The 20,830-nt window shown below is 31.7% G+C and overlaps 4 protein-coding genes across 9 annotated transcripts; all 4 read right to left on the bottom strand.

Moving 5' to 3' along the window:
- Window positions 1–963: 963 nt before the first annotated feature.
- LOC102665712 (probable E3 ubiquitin-protein ligase LUL4) lies at window positions 964–3,363 on the bottom strand. Its single transcript, XM_006584003.4, has 3 exons — window positions 2,670–3,363; window positions 1,690–2,173; window positions 964–1,221 (listed from the first exon to the last, which is right to left on the bottom strand). Exons 1-3 carry the CDS (start codon window positions 3,080–3,082, stop codon window positions 1,108–1,110), a joined length of 1,011 nt encoding a protein of 336 aa, XP_006584066.1. The 5' UTR covers window positions 3,083–3,363; the 3' UTR covers window positions 964–1,107.
- Window positions 3,364–4,779: 1,416 nt separating this feature from the next.
- LOC100306637 (uncharacterized) lies at window positions 4,780–5,563 on the bottom strand. The gene has a single exon (NM_001251018.3). The coding sequence runs from the start codon at window positions 5,305–5,307 to the stop codon at window positions 4,852–4,854; it is 456 nt and encodes a 151-aa protein (NP_001237947.1). The 5' UTR covers window positions 5,308–5,563; the 3' UTR covers window positions 4,780–4,851.
- A 1,640-nt stretch (window positions 5,564–7,203) lies between these two features.
- LOC100783554 (TVP38/TMEM64 family membrane protein slr0305) lies at window positions 7,204–13,217 on the bottom strand. Of its 6 annotated transcripts, XM_006583999.4 has the most exons (10): window positions 13,012–13,215; window positions 12,372–12,433; window positions 11,995–12,049; window positions 11,412–11,510; window positions 11,036–11,122; window positions 10,172–10,288; window positions 8,619–8,711; window positions 8,401–8,431; window positions 8,123–8,279; window positions 7,386–7,523 (listed from the first exon to the last, which is right to left on the bottom strand). In XM_006583999.4, exons 1-9 carry the CDS (start codon window positions 13,117–13,119, stop codon window positions 8,161–8,163), a joined length of 771 nt encoding a protein of 256 aa, XP_006584062.1. In that variant the 5' UTR covers window positions 13,120–13,215; the 3' UTR covers window positions 7,386–7,523; window positions 8,123–8,160. The 6 variants fall into 6 exon arrangements, 5 of the variants coding, with proteins under 5 accessions (XP_003528672.1, XP_006584064.1, XP_006584062.1 ...); XM_003528624.5 differs by lacking the exon at window positions 8,123–8,279 and having other exon boundaries at window positions 7,204–7,523; window positions 13,012–13,213; XM_006584001.4 differs by lacking the exon at window positions 8,123–8,279 and having other exon boundaries at window positions 7,385–7,523; window positions 8,401–8,481; window positions 13,012–13,217.
- A 4,055-nt stretch (window positions 13,218–17,272) lies between these two features.
- Window positions 17,273–19,780, bottom strand: LOC100783018 (uncharacterized). Its single transcript, XM_003528623.5, has one exon. The coding sequence runs from the start codon at window positions 19,540–19,542 to the stop codon at window positions 17,536–17,538; it is 2,007 nt and encodes a 668-aa protein (XP_003528671.2). The 5' UTR covers window positions 19,543–19,780; the 3' UTR covers window positions 17,273–17,535.
- Between the last annotated feature and the right edge of the window lie 1,050 nt (window positions 19,781–20,830).

The raw sequence follows: 20,830 nt of genomic DNA, 5'->3' as shown, positions 1-20,830 counted from the left end.
TAAACACTTGTTAAAAATTATGGGCCTCACGATTTATACGTTCTTTGCAGTTTCTATTGTATCTGGCCCGCTGCAGGATTTCCGTTCATTCTAGGTATTTGTGATGAAAATTTGGAGAACATGAAGTTAAGAGTCCAGTCTCCTTCTGGAAATTAAAAGAAAAAAAAAATCAATTTACTCGTTTGATTTGACTCCCTGGTTTTCAATTTCCCATCTCAAAAATCATAGCAAATCTGCAGTTCAGAATTTATACCTGGAATGTATCTGTTACTCACTTAGTTACCGATTCTAATTTTATCTCTTTATGTAAAGGTATGAAAAATAAGCAGTTGGTTTATGCTACTTGACTATAATACCATATAATGTACTGCAGTGTGAAAGCCGAACTGGAACAGTGAAAGCTGAATAGAAAACTGATCTCAAATAAATTACAAATAAAATGACTTGTTACATCGGTTTTACTTTTACATCTTCATTTGTTCAAAAGTTCATGTCTGAAAGCCTTCTCCAAGTTTCAAAGATTCTGATTTTGCATCTACTAACGGTACCTTGTATGGCAATATTATTTGACCTTTTTCTTCTTCTTGATAGTGAAAAGAAGAACAATAATCCAACACCTAGAATCTTTTCTTTTTTCTTTATACTCCCTACGTCACACTCATGAGATAAGCCAACTATTTCATCAAAGGAACTTAATATCAGACGTTCTAAATTTTTAAACCCCTGGAAAGATGAAGAGCATAAAGGAAGAGCAAGAACGTTTAACACTATAACTTTATGTGATTAAATTTAACCTTCATATATAATTTTCAAACATAATTCATTAGAGGAACCTTTAGCCTCAAGATACATAATGAATGTTTTCCGGCTAACCAAATCAGACCTACAAATGATCCTATCTTAAATATCACTCACACAGAAAAATAAAAAATAATAATCTGTACAATATTGATGACACGAGAGTAGCATTCAATAATAGTAAAAGCACATATGATCTTTTTTCTCTTTGATCACAAACATATGAACTATAAACAGATTATTGACTGCAATTTACAAAGACAAAATAAAAATACCATGAAATTCAGCTTCGCATCAGGCAAAAACCTGTCACTCGTTGCCATTGTTTATCTTGATCTCTATTAGTTCCTCAATTGGTTGACGACATATAGGGCATTTATTTGATTGAAGCCGCAAAGCTTTGGCACAATCACCGCACATACACTGGAAAATACAACAGATGTAATCCGAGAATAATCAAAGTAGTAAAATGAATATAATGCAGCATAATACACACAAACAAATGAAGTGAAATTAACAACTCTCTCTGTAAGGATCTGTACCGAACAAGTATTACATTCCTGCTCACCATCTGAACAAGTATTTTAGTGCAGAGTGCAGACAAATAACATTGCATTCTACAGTTTTAAACAATACATGAATGATCAGATGACAACTAGGGAGAGGAAGAAAAGAAATTTCAGGTAATACAGGGATCAACAGGAAAACCATGATAGTGTTTTAGAAATATTAACAACGACCTTTATTTTCAGATACAGAATGATGGTAAGGTTGTGTGCATGGATCATCGTACATAATACTATGACCTTAAGATGTATTTATTGCTAGAAAGTTGAAGCTGAGTATCAACATTCAACAACACATATAAGTTGGTTTGACAAGATATCATACCATATGTCGGCAGGGTAAGACAGCAGTGTCCTTGGGTTCAGTCATGCATATTACACACTCCTTCCCAGGATCATTATCATCAAAATCTGCTACTGTTGAACTTCCTATTCCATATAACTCTCTCAGCTCATAACGAATATCATCAATCCACAGAATCTGCCTAACTACTTTTACCTGGAAAGGACCAATACCATTGCTTTTCTCTAAGACAGCTTGAGTAATTTGCATGTGAGGAGATGCATCTATTACGGAATTACTAGTAGTTTCAGCACATATAACCAGGGGAAACACATCTTCTTCGGGTGAGGGCAGAGAAAGATCATCCAACTCAAAAAAACCTAGGTCAATGCCTGTTCCAGAAGGCTGACAAAATTTCTGGCCAGCTCCTTTTTGAAAGGGGAATGTGATTGGCTCGAACACATCAGGAAATAGTGGAATAAACCTACATTTTTCTTCTTCTTTGGCCAAGTAGAAAATTGTAATGCTGCCCGTTACAAAAGAAAGGAGTATAAAGGTTAAACAAGCCGAAAATCTTACATCATATACATTTGATATTCATTCCATCTTCAAACATAGTTTCTTCAGAGCAATCAATTTAAAATAATCAATCAAACAGATTGCAACTCTAAACCATACATTGTGGTTTCAAACAGTTCTTTCATTGGCATGTGAATTTGTTAGTTTAAGTCAGACAATGCAACATTGTTTTTGATACTTTAAAAAGAAACTTGTCATAATCAAAGCATACACAATTATAATTGTGAATGTTGTTGTACAGAATGATGCATAGGTAAGTAAATTGCCAATGAGCTAACTAAAATAAAAGAATGAATTATACACGCATGAAGTAAATCGACACTATTTTGAATGACACGGGACTCTGACTACACGGTTAACAGACACCCCAGAACAAGACATTAAATAAATAACGTAGGAAACATCTAAAATACTTAGGAAGAGAGAGAGAGAAGTGGGATTACCTGCCATCATAGAGGGCATCGAAATCAAAGGAAATCAAGTGGTGATCTGAATTGTTAGGATCAAGGTGGAGGCGCAGAGTGTGTTTATGCAAATTGACATCGTTCCTTATCTTCTTAGTAGCTTGATGATCAACATAGGGTGGTGGCGAAGCAAGAATTCCACTTGCTAAGGGCTGCTGATGAAGCATCACAGAATTGACACCATTTGGGTAATACTGAGTAGGAGGAGGACCCACGTAGCCTGTGGTGGAAGCATAAGGGTTGGTTGAGGCAATAAAGTAACCTTGTGGCGGTGGCGGTGGCGGTGGCGGGGGATGGTAATAGTATGGGGGTGGAAGATGTGGAGGGTGAAAGTAAGTATTTATTCTTCTTCTTCTTCTGTTACTGTTACTATTACTCCATGAAATTCCCATCCTAACCAGAAACTGCTGTTGTTGTTTTCGGGAAACAGAGAAACAAGGATACAATAGAGTAGGTGTCAGCTGCAGATCCGATGATTCTTAGGAGCCGCCATTGCTGCCACCATTCACATTATTCTCTCCTCAACCAATCACCAATTTTTAATACTTTCTTTTACCTTCTTTGCTTGGATCATATACAACTCCACCTATCCGTATTTTTAATCGTTTTTGTTGTAACTACTTCATTAACACTTTGTCTTCAGATTAAAGTTTTGATCCTTTTTAATGTGCATCTGGATTTTGTAAGCCTAAGTTTGAATATATTTTATTTGCAAAGTAAACCAACTAACCAAGCATATAGACTATGGGATTAATATTTGATTTAAGATTTAGTTGCATTTAAAGTTTTTTCTCTCTTTAATAATGTTATGTGAAAATTGAATTCATCCTCCTCTAAGCTTAATATCTATTACCAATTGAGCCACACCAATTGAATTCATATTTTAAATAACTTTTTTATGCTTTGTTTTTCAATAACTAATTACCTATGAATAATAAAAATGGATTGTTTATGCTTGATTGTTTGTTTTAAATAAAAAAAAATAGTTATCCACAACATTTTAATTTCAAATCTTAGATCTAAATTACATAAATTACCTATTGATTTTTTGTGTAAATTTTTTTGTTGAAAAAGACCACGCTCAAGATAATAATAATAATGATAATAAATTTTTGACAATAGTGACAATAATAATAATAACAAAAAATATGGTGAAAGTGATTGTAATAGTGATAATAATAATAATAATTTTAGTGATTGAGCATATTGACTTTAATGCCCATTTATTTGATTATTTTTTTTGAATTATTTTTTTTTAATTCGATGAATGAATCCATTTTTTTTTATCTTAAGCACGTTAATTTTAATAATTGCAACTTTGGGTGATAACTAAATCAGGGAATAGTTGCCGGGATCCCCAAATTTGAGAATGTTGTTTCATACCTTATTTATATAACAACAATACCAAACTCAAATCTTAATATTATATTGTAAATTATTATTTGGGCTGGTTTTGTATGAGTATATATCTGCCTTTAACTTTTTCCAATTCGCATATATCTTCTTCATTACTACAATAACTACTAAATTTTCATAGGCACATTTAAATTACCTTGCTGATAATTTTTACTTTTTTAACATATATCCTATCTTAGCCAATCACCTAGTGAGATAAGAGTCATAAGACTTTGTTGTTGTCCATAAACCCATCTGTATTTATTTTTAAACAAACCAATTTACAAAAGTAAGAAAGTGATTAGAAATCCTAAGTCAAATTTTTAATTAACATACAACTAGATACAAGTGTCATTATTCATTACTCAATCTCTTATTTCTGCCTACAGTACAAAGACATCGGCGCAATATATGAATTAATATTTCAGTTTCAGCAATTATTCGTTGATCTTGTTTCATGTCTATCAAATCGTCTTCTTTCAATCTGTAACATTCCCCTATTGATAAACAGAACAACAGAAAAAAAGAACTACATTTTAACAAAAACCACATCAAGTGTGATCAGGAAGTTCATTCTTATTGGTATCAATATACGATAATGAAACGCGTGATCATGACCCATTGTAGCACACAATATGGGGAAGAAAGGGGTGTGGGGAGGTAGAAAGTAGAAACCCAGAATGAAATAAAAAACCAAGATACAAAACTTGAATTTCTAACTCATGACAAACAAACTTGAAAAATAAGCTTGGAGTGAAATTCAAATTCAGCAGAAATCCGGCCTTGTTCTCGTACGAACTGATATAGAACCTCTCAGATGATCCCAGAAGACTTTAATCTCAGAAGAATCCCTCAGATCCTCAAGGCTAATATACTGTTGCTTAGCCATCCTTAAGGATTGACACCCTGTGTCACGAATCAAAATATAAGGTTGACATGTTTCATCATAGTAATACAATAAGCTCTTCAAGCTCCCACCAACACTGCCACTCCCTCCAGGAATATAAGCCTTATATATGCTTTTACATTTCAGTCTTTTAGAAGACCCCGGCTTCAACGTGTGAATCTTCTTCAGTATTGATCCCACCCTTATTTGCAGCTCCACCGGTCGATCACTGAGGTTCCATATCCTTGTCCCATAACCAGAGCCTTGACTATGGTCACGACAACTATCAAAGCAGCCACCAAAGGATCGAAGGCTAAAGCCTTGCACTTTCCCCATGAGGGATACTTGAACTGCTTCTTGCTCTTTGATCACTAACTTCCAAGCAATATATGTTTTTGTGGTATAGAAACTTCACTAGGAATAAAATATAACCAACACATAAACTATGTTTTTTTATGATAAAGTTTAGTTACTTCGCAAAATCAAGGGGTCTCTCAATTCTGAGACTATGGACTAGAATGTGTAGTAGCATTGCACACTAGACAACTCACAAGGACAGAATATTGTTTAGCCCTTCCATCAAGGAAGTGATACGGTCCTTAGACGCCAAGATTCAACAAGAAGACAGTGGAAAAGCTTATTGGTAATTACAAAATTATATAAAATTGCTAGAATTGCTTTTCCTTTGTTTATTTGGGAACGTAAAAAAGATGCTGTTGGCATTTGGCAACAGTAGTACGCATTCAAAGATTCATGATGAGGTCTCATGATGTTGCCTCGCCTTTATAGCGAGGGCGGGTTGCTTTTGATTTAATCCAAGTTGAATAAATAACATTACCCTTGATAAGAAATGTTTTTCTTTTGTCTTAGTTGTGCATTGAGCTCTTTTTACTTTCCTGGGTCAAGTTCTTGACCTTTATTTATTACTCAGTGAGAAAAGGAACCTGGTAACGAGTATGACCTGAGGCTGTTGTTGTCGGTTGGAACAAAACATATAGATATATAGGGTAGTTAGTGTTGGTTGCTGCCAGTCATGTTCTGTCAGACTTTGTACAAAATTATTAACATTGCTAAGCTAATAATTTCTTTCTATATAAAATTATTTATATACTTTGCTTCATAAATGTACAATAACCACAGCAACCAAAGATCTTTCACTAGATAGAATTCACTATATGAATCAAATGATGTGATGATTTTTTATTGTAAATTATAATCAAATTATTGACTTCTAACTTCTTAATTGTTCCGTCTTTTAGTTTTCTTAGTCTCCAATTCGTGTACCTCTGACTACTTGACTACCCTACATTTGATCTATTTTCCTTATTGAGATTTCTATATGCCTTCTCTATACAAACGCAAACCACCCAAATCAAGATTCCCCACACATAAATGTATAGTTAAAAAAAATAATTAGAGAGGTTCAATATACATAAATCACAGTAAGATTTTTATTATTCTTTGCTTTATGAGATATAACTATTTTTGAGTAATCATATTAAAATATTTATCAACTTTACTAATCATTAATCTCCATCAACTAGAAAGTTGATATAATGAAATGAGATCATCTCTAATGTATATAATCAATAAGATTCATTGCTTATTCTCAAATAAAATCAGTTTGTCTTATGTAATACATCTCTTCAACCTCTACTTTTGCCTGTTTTATACATCTACTAACATTTTATATATGCAATATTTTAATTTAGTAAATATTAACTCAGCTATATCTCATGTGTCATGTATTAATCCTTATAAGGATAAGACCTTCCTACTTTCCCACTTTCCTTGTCTCATCAAAGGGAACAATTTTCTTTATTTAAATAGGATGACCTTATTTTACCATGGTAGATCACCATATAAAGGGGCATACCCTCATACATGAATATTCTGATCACCTTAATTGAATATTTACCTACTTAAGCATTGAAGTTTTTATAAGTATATCACTTCTTTGCCATCATAGAAATGTCCCAGTAATAGCAATATCAATAGGAGTGATTCATATCAAAGCAATGAAGAATATTGGTTCACCAAGCATCTGACCCATCGGTTTCCAAGTAAGAACACAATGCAATAGGATGAATTAGTAATGTTTGTGCATTCAAGATTGAAAGAGTATTAGACATTATCGCGCACCAACGCCAAGTCACAGTCCAGAGTAAAAAAGCAAAAACCATAGATAAAATTAGTAATGGTTCATATGATGAATTTTTCGGCCATTAAACATATTCAATAATCTCATCTTGATTGTATGATTAACCATTTATGTCACAAATTACATTTCTAAGGCCAAAACTGTACAAATCATAAATAAGCACCACTAGCAGCTACTGTTTCAAAAAAAAAAAAAAGCCTTTACACAGTAGAATTTAGATTGCCTTCATCCTGGTTTGTCTTATTTATGAGAGGCTGATTGAGATCTACTGAAGTTTCAGTGACAATCGGTAGCTCTGGTGAAGATGCAGTGTTATCCATATCTTCACATTCTGCCAAGGCTTTATCTAAAGCAGACTTCGCAACTTTAGTAACCCATATCATTAGAACCACTGCACATAGCCAAAAATAATATTTCAGCCGGGCTAATATAAGAAAATAATGGAGACTCTAGGTCTTAAACCACTTTTCCAAGCTCAACAATCTCAACTTCCATTATGGTCTATAATCAACTATAGATTCTCCAATCTAATAGTTATCACCACGTGAAACACATTACATCACACATTAATTCTAAATAACAGTAACATGCTGATGAAAGAACTAATCTATGTGAAAATCTTGATTCGTGACATAAATTACCACATTCCCAAATACAACAACGACCAGCCTTTTCCCACTACACCACATTCACATATATTGTTCAAAATCCAAAGAAATATATGCATAAACCAACTAAGGAATTGAGGACAATGACTATACATTTATGTAATATGAGATAAATGATGGTGTGCTATAAGAAAATTGGTTAATTTGATTGATAGCATTAAATTTGTCCTAAATTAGTATTTTTTCCAAAATTACCTGTGAACAAAACTAACAAACATTAACGAGTTATGTTTCTCTTATTATCACTTCATTTTAGAACTAACTTTAATTAAGGGCACTTTTGTGAAAAAATAGTTAATGCAGGGAAAATTTTAGACCGGACCTTATAATAAGGACCAAGCCACACTTTTAATTTGGACCTTATAATAACACCGGAGAGAGTACAAAATAGAGCCACTGGACAGAGTATGTAAGTCTTAAGACCTCAGCCACGCATCTACCGCCCAGCCATTGCAGCACTGAGCTGGTGGCATACAAAGCTACAAAACCTCGCATGCAAAGAAAAGGAGCAAGACATGAAGGAGAGAGAAAGAGAACAACTCATGGATAGAGTATACTAGTTTCATATTCTATATTATGTGGGGAAACTACATAACTTACCAGATATCACCAGGCCAGAAATGATCCAAGGCTGCATCCAAAAGAGAAATAAATATATGTTGCATATGAGATAAAGCTCACCTATTTAATCCAATCAAGAAGATCAAAAGATTGCACTCTCCAGGGTCTCTTAGATGTTCATCAGAAAAAAGATAAAGGCAAAGCTTAAAAATCCCTTTAAAGGCTCTTTAATATGAGTAAAAGATAGCATTTCTTACCAAATGAGTTTTTGAGAACTCGCCCCAACCACGAGTCACATCTGATAGATCCTTGAACGTGGTTCCAACATATACAAGTGCCAGTGTTATTGGCTGCAACAGTAACAATATTGAAGGTATTAAGACACTGCTGTTGCTGGAACGCCGTCTAGAGAGCTATAGGGTCAGTTTGATTTGTTAAAATTATGATACTGGACAGGACAAAAAACAAGTTATAAGGAAAAAAATTTATCTTATACATCGTTTGATTAGTAATGAACAAGTAAAATAATATAAAATTTATTAAAATATCTAATATTAATTATCTTAATACAATTGATATCAAATTTAACGAGTTTACCAAAATAAAATAAAAAAGAGAAAGATTAGAATAAAAAAATCTGGTGTTTTCTTTTTAAAATAATTACGGGGGTTAGTCACTATTTTTTCGGTTATTAAAGAGATATAAATGTGTCTTTTTAATACTTTGTATTTGGGACAAAAAATTATCCCATGATTTTCTAAGTAACAAAAATTAGAGATTTTGTCTTGTCATCATGTGCTTGATTTGTGTTGTCCTCTAATCTTTTTCAAATCAAAAGTGGAACAAAAATATTTGTTCTCTCCATTACCATAATTTTTAACAAATCAAAAGGATCCATAGTCACACATGTACCTTAATTTATGGTGCAAACTACAGTTTCAACAATAAATCCAAAAGAGAAACAGGTACATTGTGTGTTTAGTTAAACAAAACTTGTCACATCAATGATGGCATCATGAGTCTTGTAATATAACGGTTGTTTGACAAAGACAAGTTGAATTACATGATTCTATACCAAGATATATACTTCCCAAAACCTAATTTCAAAATCAAAACTGATGCGGATAGTGATATACTAACACTTTACAAACATCAAACTTACAGTTCCTTTTCTTAATTGCTTAATTTAATGTACTATCTTCCAAAGTAGTTAGCATATAAATCATAGGGTTGATTACTTGTTGAATGCATTTGTTGATCCAATATTAGCATAATTTCCTGTTAAATCAATTGATTTCAAATTTTCAATATCTGTGGTAGTCACTTCTGTGCACAGCATACTTTCAATGTGCCACTGCAAACAATTGAAAGGAACAACTTGGATAACTCCAAAGTTGTCATGTTTTTCCATTAATCATGTTAGATAGCATATTTAATACATGTTAAATATGGAAAAAGTTATCACTAGAAATCAAGAATGTAGTTACTACCATTTAGGGACTTGATTTATTTTTATGTATCTACGACTAATTTTGTTGTATCCTAATATGTGATTATAGATAAGATGCATGTGTGGACATACAACACACAACATTTAGATATATTTCTTCTATAAATCATATGCTTTTCTTAATCTTAATATTGAAAACCATTTAGAAAATCTTTTTTTTCTAATGCACTATAAAAATAAGTGACTACCACGAGTATATCCAATTAATTCTTAACAATTTTGAATTTTGTAATGCAAGAAAACAGAAATTCATATTTAAGAGTAACCGTACATATAATTGATCAGAGATGAAGAAGATACCATCATTCCTAACCAAGAAGCCAGTGTATATTCCCCTAATGGAACAGGAGTCACAGATAGGAGGTAATTCAAAATGTTAAATGGTACAAATGGAGCAAGCCGAAGGAGTATTGAAATCTGTAAAGATGGATAGAGAAATTAAAACAATCAGATATTTAGTTGAGAGAAACGAATAAAGGAACACAAAATCATGAAAATAGGACCAAGCAAAGCTCTAGAACAATAATAGCCTTCCAAAGCAATGATTAGTAATGGTCAAAAAATAAGTCATGTCTGAATGACAGACATATTATAAACACTTGAGGGTAGACAGAATGTCATATGACAAAGGTTGGTTCATGGTGCATCAGATGGATATTATTCTCCCTTTTTACTGACACAGTATGTGTGAAGGCCCCATGGGAAGGTGGGCAGGTGGAGCAAAGCAAATTATCCACTAGATGTGGGTCACTTCCACTAAAGAAGAGACATCCACACTACTGACGATTTCTGATTTGGTGTAACTTGCTAATAATGATCAACATAAAGATGGATTTCAATCTGAAAGTATATTTCTTGTTTGTGTTAACAGGCAATCAAACATATGCCTCACAATTTAAGTCATGTTAAAAGTATACATAATTTCATGACCCACTTGCTCTACCTTGAGCCAGATCAGAAACAAGAATTCCAAAAGAACATACAAGATAAAAACAACTGGAACCTCAGAAAATAAACATTAAAAGCACAACAAATTAAAAAAATATATATATTACTTAATGTTAGAGATGTAATAAAATAATTCATTTTCCTTCACCCAACAGTTTATGATATTTGGAGAGAGTTGGTCACTTGGTCCATGATAACTATTATTAGTCTACAAACCTTAAAGCCAGATCTCTGAATTGCAATTGTTACTAATCTAAACTGTGGATAATCCTTCAACCTAGAAACGACAAGTGATTTCCCAATCTGCATAAATAGAGAAATGTATGAATGTATAACCTCAGAAAACAAATGACTATATGATAATACAGAAACAAGTGGACCAAGAAGCAGCACAATTGGAAAGCTGAGAAAATTTCAAGAATAAGGCAAATGAAGAAATGGCAGCAGATAAAGAGCAAGTTGTACTTAAGAAAAACTTAAATTCATAATTTTTTCAATACTAGGGAGCTGAAAAGTGAATCAACCATGCTCTAACGCTTTATTTTTCTTTTTAAAAAAAAACTACTAATAATTGTGAAACTTGAAAACTTACTGTTCTACCAAGAAGAAATGATGCTACAGCACCAACAGTTGCACCGATAGAGTCAGCAATGAAGCCAATTGGAAGGCCATATAGATAACCACCACCAAGCTGAACAAGAAGTATCAGGTAAAGTGACTCAACAAATTATTTCTGCCTTTGCTTTATTTAGTTTACTTCTTCATCAGTTATATTGCAAAGGAGATGTAAAGTAATGAGTGAACTGTTTATAATGCACACATTTTATTATACACTAACATTATAAAAGAATCATTTAAGAAATGATGGAGGTATTTGAAACTTACATCAAACTATGGACACACAAATATATTTTTATAGTAAAAGAAAAATAGTATAATGCAACAATGTCACCTAGTTTGTAAAATTTTTAACAGGTAAATGATGACCCATGACAAATTCAATTTAAAAATTTGCATGTTCTTAAAGGTAAGAATCACAAATACCAAACAATTCTTTTAAAGAACAAATCTAAGCAACAATGCAGACAGGTCACCGGTGTTATACAGGTAGTTGAGAATTCCATTACTCTACAAGAAGTACAAATTGAAATATGTCAGGTATCAAAGATTCATACAGTAAGTACAGAGGCTGGAACAGCCAAGACAGTCAAAGGAATGTAAGCAGCTATCCTGAAAATCACCAAACCAAACATAAGTTCACAAATTCACGTATTCGAGTCAGTTGTTATCTTGATATTTTAATATGCCCATTTGTATATGTATGTATATATACAATATTCTTTTCCATGATACTATGATTAACATAAAACTTATCTTATCATGAATGAAAGCTCGTGACAAAATCCTGTAAAGATTACCATTAAAAATTACAGCCTAAACTAACGCAATTTACATGAATAGAAACAAGTATCACAATTATGAGATTTTAAAATGCAACAGGAGATGGTTACCAAGTTGAAATTTTAGTGGTCAAAATATAAAAGTGACTTACAGAGCAAGTGGACCCCATGGCCCTAAATTACGATCAATCCATTCCAATAAGTCCTTCAGAATCTATAGAGCAGAAAAAGGGGGTAAAAGATTCAAAATCTCCACGCAACCAGAATGGTTGGGAATGAAAATTCAAAAGTGGTGTTTGTAATGAAGAATACTATAGAAGTGGCATTGTGACTTAGATGCATGAACAAGGGAGAGGGGATTCCCATTATATTTAAAACAAGCTCGCTATCTCATACTAGATGCTATCTTCTATTCTTTTCCAGTAATTCACAATTTGAAACCAAAAAACAAAATTTTCATTTTCCAATGATGATCCTTTTCAAAAATTGAGCAAGGTGCTACTTATATTATCCGTTAGTTGAAATTCCAGTATGCAAATACAACTTGAAAATTTCCCTACCTCATGTGAGTAATGAGACAATCAATTAGCATCAAACCTCATTTCATGAAACAAGCCGCAGATAGAAAGTGATCAAAAGCGCGTGCCTAGAATATTAATCAATTGAACAAAAATGCTCCCACCCCATTTCAAGTTTCAACAAAATGAACTAAAAGAGCTAAATATTTTTTCTTATATATACAAAAACAAAGGAATAGATGAACCCAGAAGTGAAGTTGAATAAAGCAGGAACCTTGTCAACTGGGAGAGTTAAACAAGCAACAACAATTGCGGCAACGAGGAGAAGCAGAAGAGTGACGTTGAGAGCAGAGGTCCACGTGAAAGACATGGTCGTTCTCATTCGTTAATTCAAATGATAAAGGTTTAAGTTTAATGATCATGTGATTCATGTCATGTCGTGTCATTTGAATTTGATCTTATCTCTCACTTTGTTTGTTGTCTCAATGTCGTCTTTAATAAAAATCGGAAACCACTGAATACAGTATGGACTCTTGCTTCCCTCGGTAAGTTACTTACTGCACTTGATACATTACATCATATTTTCTTATTATTTTCGTGATAGTAATGTTTTGGATTATGATTATTCGTCAAAATCTTAAAAATTTAAATAAAGTAATTACAATTAAATAAAATGTTTTTAAACTAAAAGTAATTTCCCTGCCTTATATTTTAATATAATCATGGAAAAATCTAAAATGAAATAAGTGTGTTGACTATTTGGTATATTTATAAGAAAAATTAGTGAAATAGTAATGAAAATTAAACAATAATAAATATAGTCATATTTATTTAATTTTTATGTACCCAACAGATATCCTCCACATGAGATGATTATTTAATTTAAATAATGATATAAAGAGGTTTAATTTTGTTAAAATAAATTATATTATCAAAAATTGAAATTTGGGTTAATTCAAAAATGAAATTAAATTCAAGAAATGGTATAAAAAAAATAAACAAAAAATTAAAAATAAAAATAAAATTAAATGCTCAATGCAAGTGCAACTTAACAAGAATGAAAATGATCCGTAAAAGTTCTTTCATTTAAAACTGAAAACTCAAATCAATAAAAAAAATCCTAAGACAATTGCCACATAAGCTGTGACAACATCACCTTTTCTATTTTTTCATAAAACATTATTTCTTAAATTCATATAAATATAAAACTATAGTGCTTAAAATTATTACAATAAGTATATATTATGATTAAATCAATTAATTAAATCATTAAATATTATAAGAATTTTAATTTTATAAAATAAAAAATCATTTACCTAGTGATTAAAAATTTAAGTGATGAATAAAATATTATTGATATAAGTCTCACTAATTGTTACATCATCAACAAGTTTATTAAAAGAATAATTTTATTAGTCTAATGACTTTATATTACTTTTTTTGGTTTTATTAAAAAAATATCCAAATTAAATAACAATAGACAGGGATTTAAATACACATTTTAGCAATATTTTAAAATCAAATCTGACTTTAAACCAAAGACTCAAAGATTAAACTATGATTGAATCGGTATTATTATTATTATTATTATTATTATTATTATTATTATTATTATTATTATTATTATTATTATTATTATTATTATTAATTAAGGCATAAAACAGTATTAAAAGTAAATATTATTTTATGCATTATTTTATAGTTTCTTAACACCTAAAGTACACATAAAAGTCTAAGTAGAATAAATCATATTATCTATGTTTTTTTTACAGCTCATAATATCTAAGTTTAAATCTTAATAAAATACAATAATATGCACCAATAGTAACAAGTTTATATTTAGAATAAAGAGAAAAAGATGAATTAATATTTTTTTTAACCATGTTATTAGTACGAAATATCTGTCAGCTTTACTTATAATTAATCTTCATCAAAAAGATAAATTAATATAAAAAAGTTCTAAGAAATCAAGATATTAAAATTTGTAAATAAACGTAAGTGACAAAATTATGTTTTATAAGAAAATAATAATAATTTGTAAAATAATGCATAACTATTTATAATTCTTATTAAATATTTGTTTTATTTATCATAAAAAAATATTAAACATTAAAAATAGTTTTTTTAAAATACCGATTCAAAGTTCAAATCAGTTTTCTTTATAGATTTGTTAACCGTTTCCACCAATTTTTTTACTAGTATGACTAAATGGCTGGAATCAATTACATTATAAATGATCAATTAAGTTTCTTGAAATAAATTAATCAGAAGCATGAATACTTGAGATGCAAAATTGATTGTCAATGCTACACAATCGACTATCTAGTAAGTATATGGTGGTGGGCATCTAAAAGAACCACAACAATCGATTCTTATGGGAAACAATTGATTTGTCATACTTTTTTGTTGTTGTTGATTTCTCATACTTGTTCGGTAGTTGTTCCAATGCAAAAATGGACTACAATAAAACTTTTCGTATAGACAATGAATTATCAATGTTGGAATGATGTAATTAGTGCAAAATTTATTTCCCATTATAAACAATCAATTATTATAGAAGAACACGTCATGGAATGATGAAAAATTGATTGTTAGAGCATTTTAATTGTATTGTATAAGCAATCCAATTTTTGTCCCCTCAATCTTAAACAGCTTAATTAATTTTTTCTTCAATAGGTATTTTTATTAATAAGTTGCTTAACTTACAAATATTATATTTAATACAAAGTTAAATAACTTATAAGCAATAATTCTTTATATAAATAATTCTTTTCAATTTCAAGCAACTTAAAATTTCATGTGACACATTAAAATAATAATTTTTTTAATCAATTTCCATTCTCTTAGTGCCTATAATAAAATTATGATAGAAACATGAATTTTAGAGTGAAAAAAAAAAACAATTTTCCAGAATTCACAAAGGATTATCTATGTAGAAAAAATCAGTGCAAAAACCGATGATCAGAGGCAAAATATTTACACGTGCGTGGAGCACGTTGGAGAAGCAAATCAAGCCAGCAAACAAGAGAAGACCGAGACTTATTTTGGTAGTAAAATTAATGATATCCACTCTCAACACATTTTTATGTTATTTGCACCTATCCAGCGTGGAAGTTTTTTAAATAGAACCCACCACTTTTTAATTTTTCTACTACCTAATTCACTTTAACCAAAGAACTTCTATTTTAAAATACCTCTTTTGTTTGTTTTCTCTCACCTTAATTTTTATTCTATTTCTCTTTTACCAAATATTGCGGTAATTCTGGCTATTAAGGGTCTAAAACAACTCTGAAACACCCTGCCAAGATAAATAAACAAAGCTCGCTTTTGGTCTTTTTAAGTTTGCACAATCTTATGGTTCATTTTTTCCCCGCGAGAGTTGCATGCATCTTCGTTGCAACTATGTCTGATTAAAGGAAACTACAAGAATTTTGGTCCCTACTTGGATGTTTGCCTCTTACACAACCACACAAAAAATAAAGGAAAAAAGTAGTACTAGAAACACAAAGAAGATGGATCATATATAGGGATCAATTATTGAAGCAGAACCATAAAAAATTAATGGACTTATGGCAGTGTTAACAGAACGTTGGATTGAAACGAGAACTAATTATTAAATCAACTTATTTAATTTTAAAAACCAATCTTTCAGAGAATCAGTATAAAATTGGTTTAATTAGTCTAAAAATAGATAAACCAGTCAAAAATCGATTTAAATTAGTTTGTTTGGGAATTTTTATTTATTGACGGAAGGAAATGTTTTTTTTAATCAAAATACTGTTATAATTATTGATATAATTTTAATTGAATATTACAATGATAGTTAATTATTTTTATTTAATTTTTAATTTTAGTTGTTATTATATATTATTTTGTTATTGAATTTAAGTATTTTGACATATTTAATTTAGTTTCATGTTTAATTTTAAATAGTCATGAGTTATGGTTAAGAAATCTATAAGTAAAATTTAATTTTTAATATTATAATGTTATAAATATTATAATATTAATTGTTTTATTTAATACATTATAAATATTATTTAATTATTACTGATTGAACCGTAATTAGAGTATTAAACCTTAAATTACTATCCTCGACTCGTTCAATTGTAAAAACCTCAACTAATAGTAGCAGAATATGAGAAAGCCAGAAATAGGTGGACCACGTACAGGGATAAATAATAAAACATAAATAATTAATGGACTAATGGTTGGTGAAGTTGAGCAATCCATGTTCCACGGCAGACATGCCAGAAGTAAAAGCCGAAAAGGAAAAGAGGTGCATGTGTTAGACATACTATATTATTACTCAGTATTAACAAGTTTGGTAGAAGTTTGTTGAATATTTAATTGTAACCCTCCACTGTCAACAAGAAAGGCACAATTGCACAAAATCTACCATTCCACCTAAGTAACTAACTCACCACAAGCCTTTATAGATGGCTACAAGTCAAATAGTAATTATTAGTACGGCTTATAGATTTTGAACCCATGGATGATACTGGAACCAGGAAGAGAGATTCAAACAAAGAATAGCCTTTGAATAATACTATTGATCATGGATAGTAAAATGTGTTTTGAGGAGTTAAATCCCCTGCTAATCTACAAGTGGAACAATCTTATCATGTATGCATAACTCACACTAACAAAAAATATATGAGCAAGAAAGAATGACAAACCTAACTATATAGAAACAGCCAGAGTCCAAGCATTGTGGACACTACCTCAATAGTCTTCAACCAAGCAAAAGGTGCGCATTATTCTATATTGGGTGTGCATACAACACTTGCTTTGAATGCTATCTTGCACATAGCGCATTGAGAAGAACATGAGCTAACATAAGGTCCACGAAATATTGATGTCCAATTTGGCCATCTCTCCACTTCATCTTTGCTGGAGCTCTTCCATAGTGAACTCCATCATTACACCGGTTATCAAAATGCCATGGAAATGTCATATCAAAGTTATCAATCACACCAGAAACAACTCCTGATTGCTTCAATTTCTCCAACAACACACCATTGAACACCTCCATCTTGTTAGGATTGAATGCTAGTGACCTTGCATATCCACCAGTTGCAACTGTATTCCGGAAAAACACTCTTGGCCATGCCAACCCCCTTTGCTTCACTGTCTTCATAACATCTCCCCAAAAGGATGCTGCATAGTCTGCTCCAACAGAGAATGCTCTTATGTTGCGCCAGTGGACGCCATCGTGCAAGCCAGAGTTCATGATCACAGTGTCAGGAATTGTGTCTTCTGAGAAGTACTTCTTTAGCAAATCTTGAAACCCTTCATCTCTCAGAGAATCCAACCCCAGATAGTTTTGTGTTTCATTCCAATGCCCATTGAAGATGCTTGTAATCCTAACTGTTTGAGAAGGGTCTCTTGGGTTGGAAAAGTTCATGTCAAATCTTCTGGGGACAGAAGGTATTTCAGGCAAGTCTAAAACAAAGTTGAGCAAATTCCTTATTGTGTCAACATGGTTTGAATCACCCCAGAAGAAAATCCATCTGTTCTTCAAGCAATTCCAAGCAGACTCAGCTGAATACAACTTGAATGAGCAATGAGTTGAATACACCCAACCATTACTCTCCAAAATTCCCAAGGAACCATCGCACCAAGGTGCTTGGCAAGGAAAATCCGGTGCTAGGCACCGGTACCTACCATCATTTCCTATAGTGCAGTCATCATTCTTGCCATGCCTTGTCCACCTTCCAATCCACACATCCCTGTCAAAATCAGAAGCCTTGCAACCCTGCAGTTCTGGTAGCCGAACACTGCTTTTGTAGAATCTGATTGCAACACTTCGCAGCATTTGGTCATAAGAAAACCTCCATGGGGTAAACTTCAAACCTTCAAAGTGTCTATAGAGCAGGATTATAGTGAGATTGTAAACCCCATCAAAATCTGGGTGAACCTGCAATGAAATTAAGTAAGAACCATTGCTGAAATCTTTCACCAAAGGCCTAGATTTCCATGAGTCCCCTGAAAGATCAGTCTCAAAGTAGTCCCCACCTACACAAAGAGGCTTCCCTGAATCATCCAGTGCTTGAAAACCAAATTCATGCACATCTCCAGCTGATAGCTCAATCACTTCCCCACCATCCAACCCAGGAATTGCAATCTCCACAGCCTTGGAATCTTTACAAGGCTCACCTCCACGAGCTGACCATCTAGCTATGAGATTTGAAGTCAAGTTGGGTTCTAACTCACTTGAAACCCAACTTGCATGCCCCTTAACTAGAAGGGGCTTTTTGCCATACACAGTGAAGTTCACAGGACTATATGGAGAGACAAAAGTTAAATTAGGAGTATGAGACTTTACAGCAAGATAATCTTGTTGATACCTCCAGGCTTGAATGATGTTCTTGACTGTGCACCCATCAATGCTCCAAACCACAACCATTCCAACCATAACCAAAGCAGTGAGCAACCCAACACGCCAATGAAGCATTGGAATGGACCATAGAGCCCATTGGGGCGAAATCACAACTTTCTCTGGCATGGCATCACAAAACGCCACCACCCCAGAACAGCCACCAACAAATCCACCCTCCAATACCGCAAAAGTTGCTATCTTTCGACGACAACACACCAAAACACAAAGAGTGTCTTCCAAGCACAAGTGTCGATTTTCCCGAGGAAACAAAACTTGATGAGTGAAAGAAAGGGAAAAACAAATCGCGGGATACTCACAAGTTACTAGGTGTGTTTCCAATTTCGATGTAGTGTGAGAGAGAGATAATAGTGTTGCGGTAATGGGTCGGTATGAGTTCGAGACGAAAGGGAAGGCTTTTAACATGAAAGTAAGAAACTCAGCAGATTTCAGACATGTATGTCCAAAGACGATATCAACCTCAAAGTTTATTTATGAAGTTTACTCTCTTCTTTTCTTTTTTTATTTTTCTAAACTTTGATTTGCTTGGTTACTGGTTACATACAGTTGTGGATTTTTTTTCTTCTTTTCCCTGTTTGTAATCAAAGTTGTCTTTTGCTTTATTATTATTCTTAATTACTCCGATCACTACAGTGTGGATGTGGTTTTCAAGGTGGTTTTGGTCTTAAACTCATGCGGTCATGGAATTAGATTTAACATAAAAAATTAAATTGGTGCAAATTTAACATTAAATGCACAATCTTAAGAGAGGATTTACTGTCCTTTCTCGTTTCATTAATAGTGCCGCCGTAATATAAAGATTTCATTTAAAAGTACTTAGTATTATTAAAACTACATTGTGATTTCAATGTATTTTTAACGTGAATTTTAATATAAAAAAATTATTTTAAATTCATTATCTGGGAGGAGGATCTTATAATTCACGTTAAAATATAAGATTAGTCATTAAAAATTGGTTAACAAGCATTATTTTAAGATCTTATAATTTTATATATTTTCCATAATTTTTAGTATTTTGTTAAAATAAGCATTAGTCTTTAAACAACAAAATACTAATTGTTATCTTGATTTTCCTTAAAATAAATAATTCACAATTTTAAGTACTATTTTAAACACTAATCCTCTCGAACTCACACACTTATACTAGTAAGCATTAAACACATATCCAACATTAAACTGTGTTCGTTTTTCTGTTTAAACTTTATTCCCACTAAACAACATATTAACGGTAGACGGATTCACGGCTATGCTTTGATATTAACGAAAGTAACGAATCCTAAGGCACTAGTTAACCAGTTAAAAATAAAGTTACACTTACAGCAATGTTTTAAACTTTAAATAAAGAAAATGGAAATTCCACTAAATTATAATTAAATGAATTAATATATTGTCAGTGTTAGCAAATTTTAAATTATAATATTTTAGTACATTGTGTGTTAAAAGAAATATATAAGGTTGACAAACTCATTTAAATTATATGATACTATTATGTATTTAATGATAATATAATATTTTTATGGTGAGAATCGTCAAATTTAAACCAAATAATTATTGAGTTATTTGATAAATTATTTCGTAACTAATTTAAAAATAATATTTTTATTTTCATATATAATTTATCTGTATAATTATACGACTAACAGAATATAACAAATAAAAATATATGGCATTACTCATATAAAAATACTATTTT

This window comes from Glycine max, chromosome 7 (assembly GCF_000004515.6).
Source record: "Glycine max cultivar Williams 82 chromosome 7, Glycine_max_v4.0, whole genome shotgun sequence".
In the NCBI taxonomy this organism is placed as follows: domain Eukaryota; kingdom Viridiplantae; phylum Streptophyta; class Magnoliopsida; order Fabales; family Fabaceae; genus Glycine; species Glycine max.
This window is presented reverse-complemented; position numbering and strand designations above follow the sequence as displayed.

Excerpts from the sequence above, each read along its gene's own strand:
- LOC102665712 (XM_006584003.4), bottom strand. The coding sequence starts at position 3,082 with ATGGGAATTTCATGGAGTAATAGTAACAGTAACAGAAGAAGAAGAAGA. Across the intron at positions 2,174-2,669 it reads GATGCCCTCTATGATGGCAG|CATTACAATTTTCTACTTGG; the intron begins GTAATCCCACTT and ends TGTAACGGGCAG. Across the intron at positions 1,222-1,689 it reads TCTTACCCTGCCGACATATG|TGTATGTGCGGTGATTGTGC; the intron begins GTATGATATCTT and ends TGTATTTTCCAG.
- LOC100306637 (NM_001251018.3), bottom strand. The coding sequence starts at position 5,307 with ATGGGGAAAGTGCAAGGCTTTAGCCTTCGATCCTTTGGTGGCTGCTTT.
- LOC100783554 (XM_003528624.5), bottom strand. The coding sequence starts at position 13,119 with ATGAGAACGACCATGTCTTTCACGTGGACCTCTGCTCTCAACGTCACT. Across the intron at positions 11,511-11,994 it reads TTCCAGCCTCTGTACTTACT|CTTGGTGGTGGTTATCTATA; the intron begins GTATGAATCTTT and ends CTTCTTGTTCAG. Across the intron at positions 8,712-10,171 it reads CTTCTTGGTTAGGAATGATG|CCAATAACACTGGCACTTGT; the intron begins GTATCTTCTTCA and ends TTACTGTTGCAG.
- LOC100783018 (XM_003528623.5), bottom strand. The coding sequence starts at position 19,542 with ATGTTAAAAGCCTTCCCTTTCGTCTCGAACTCATACCGACCCATTACC.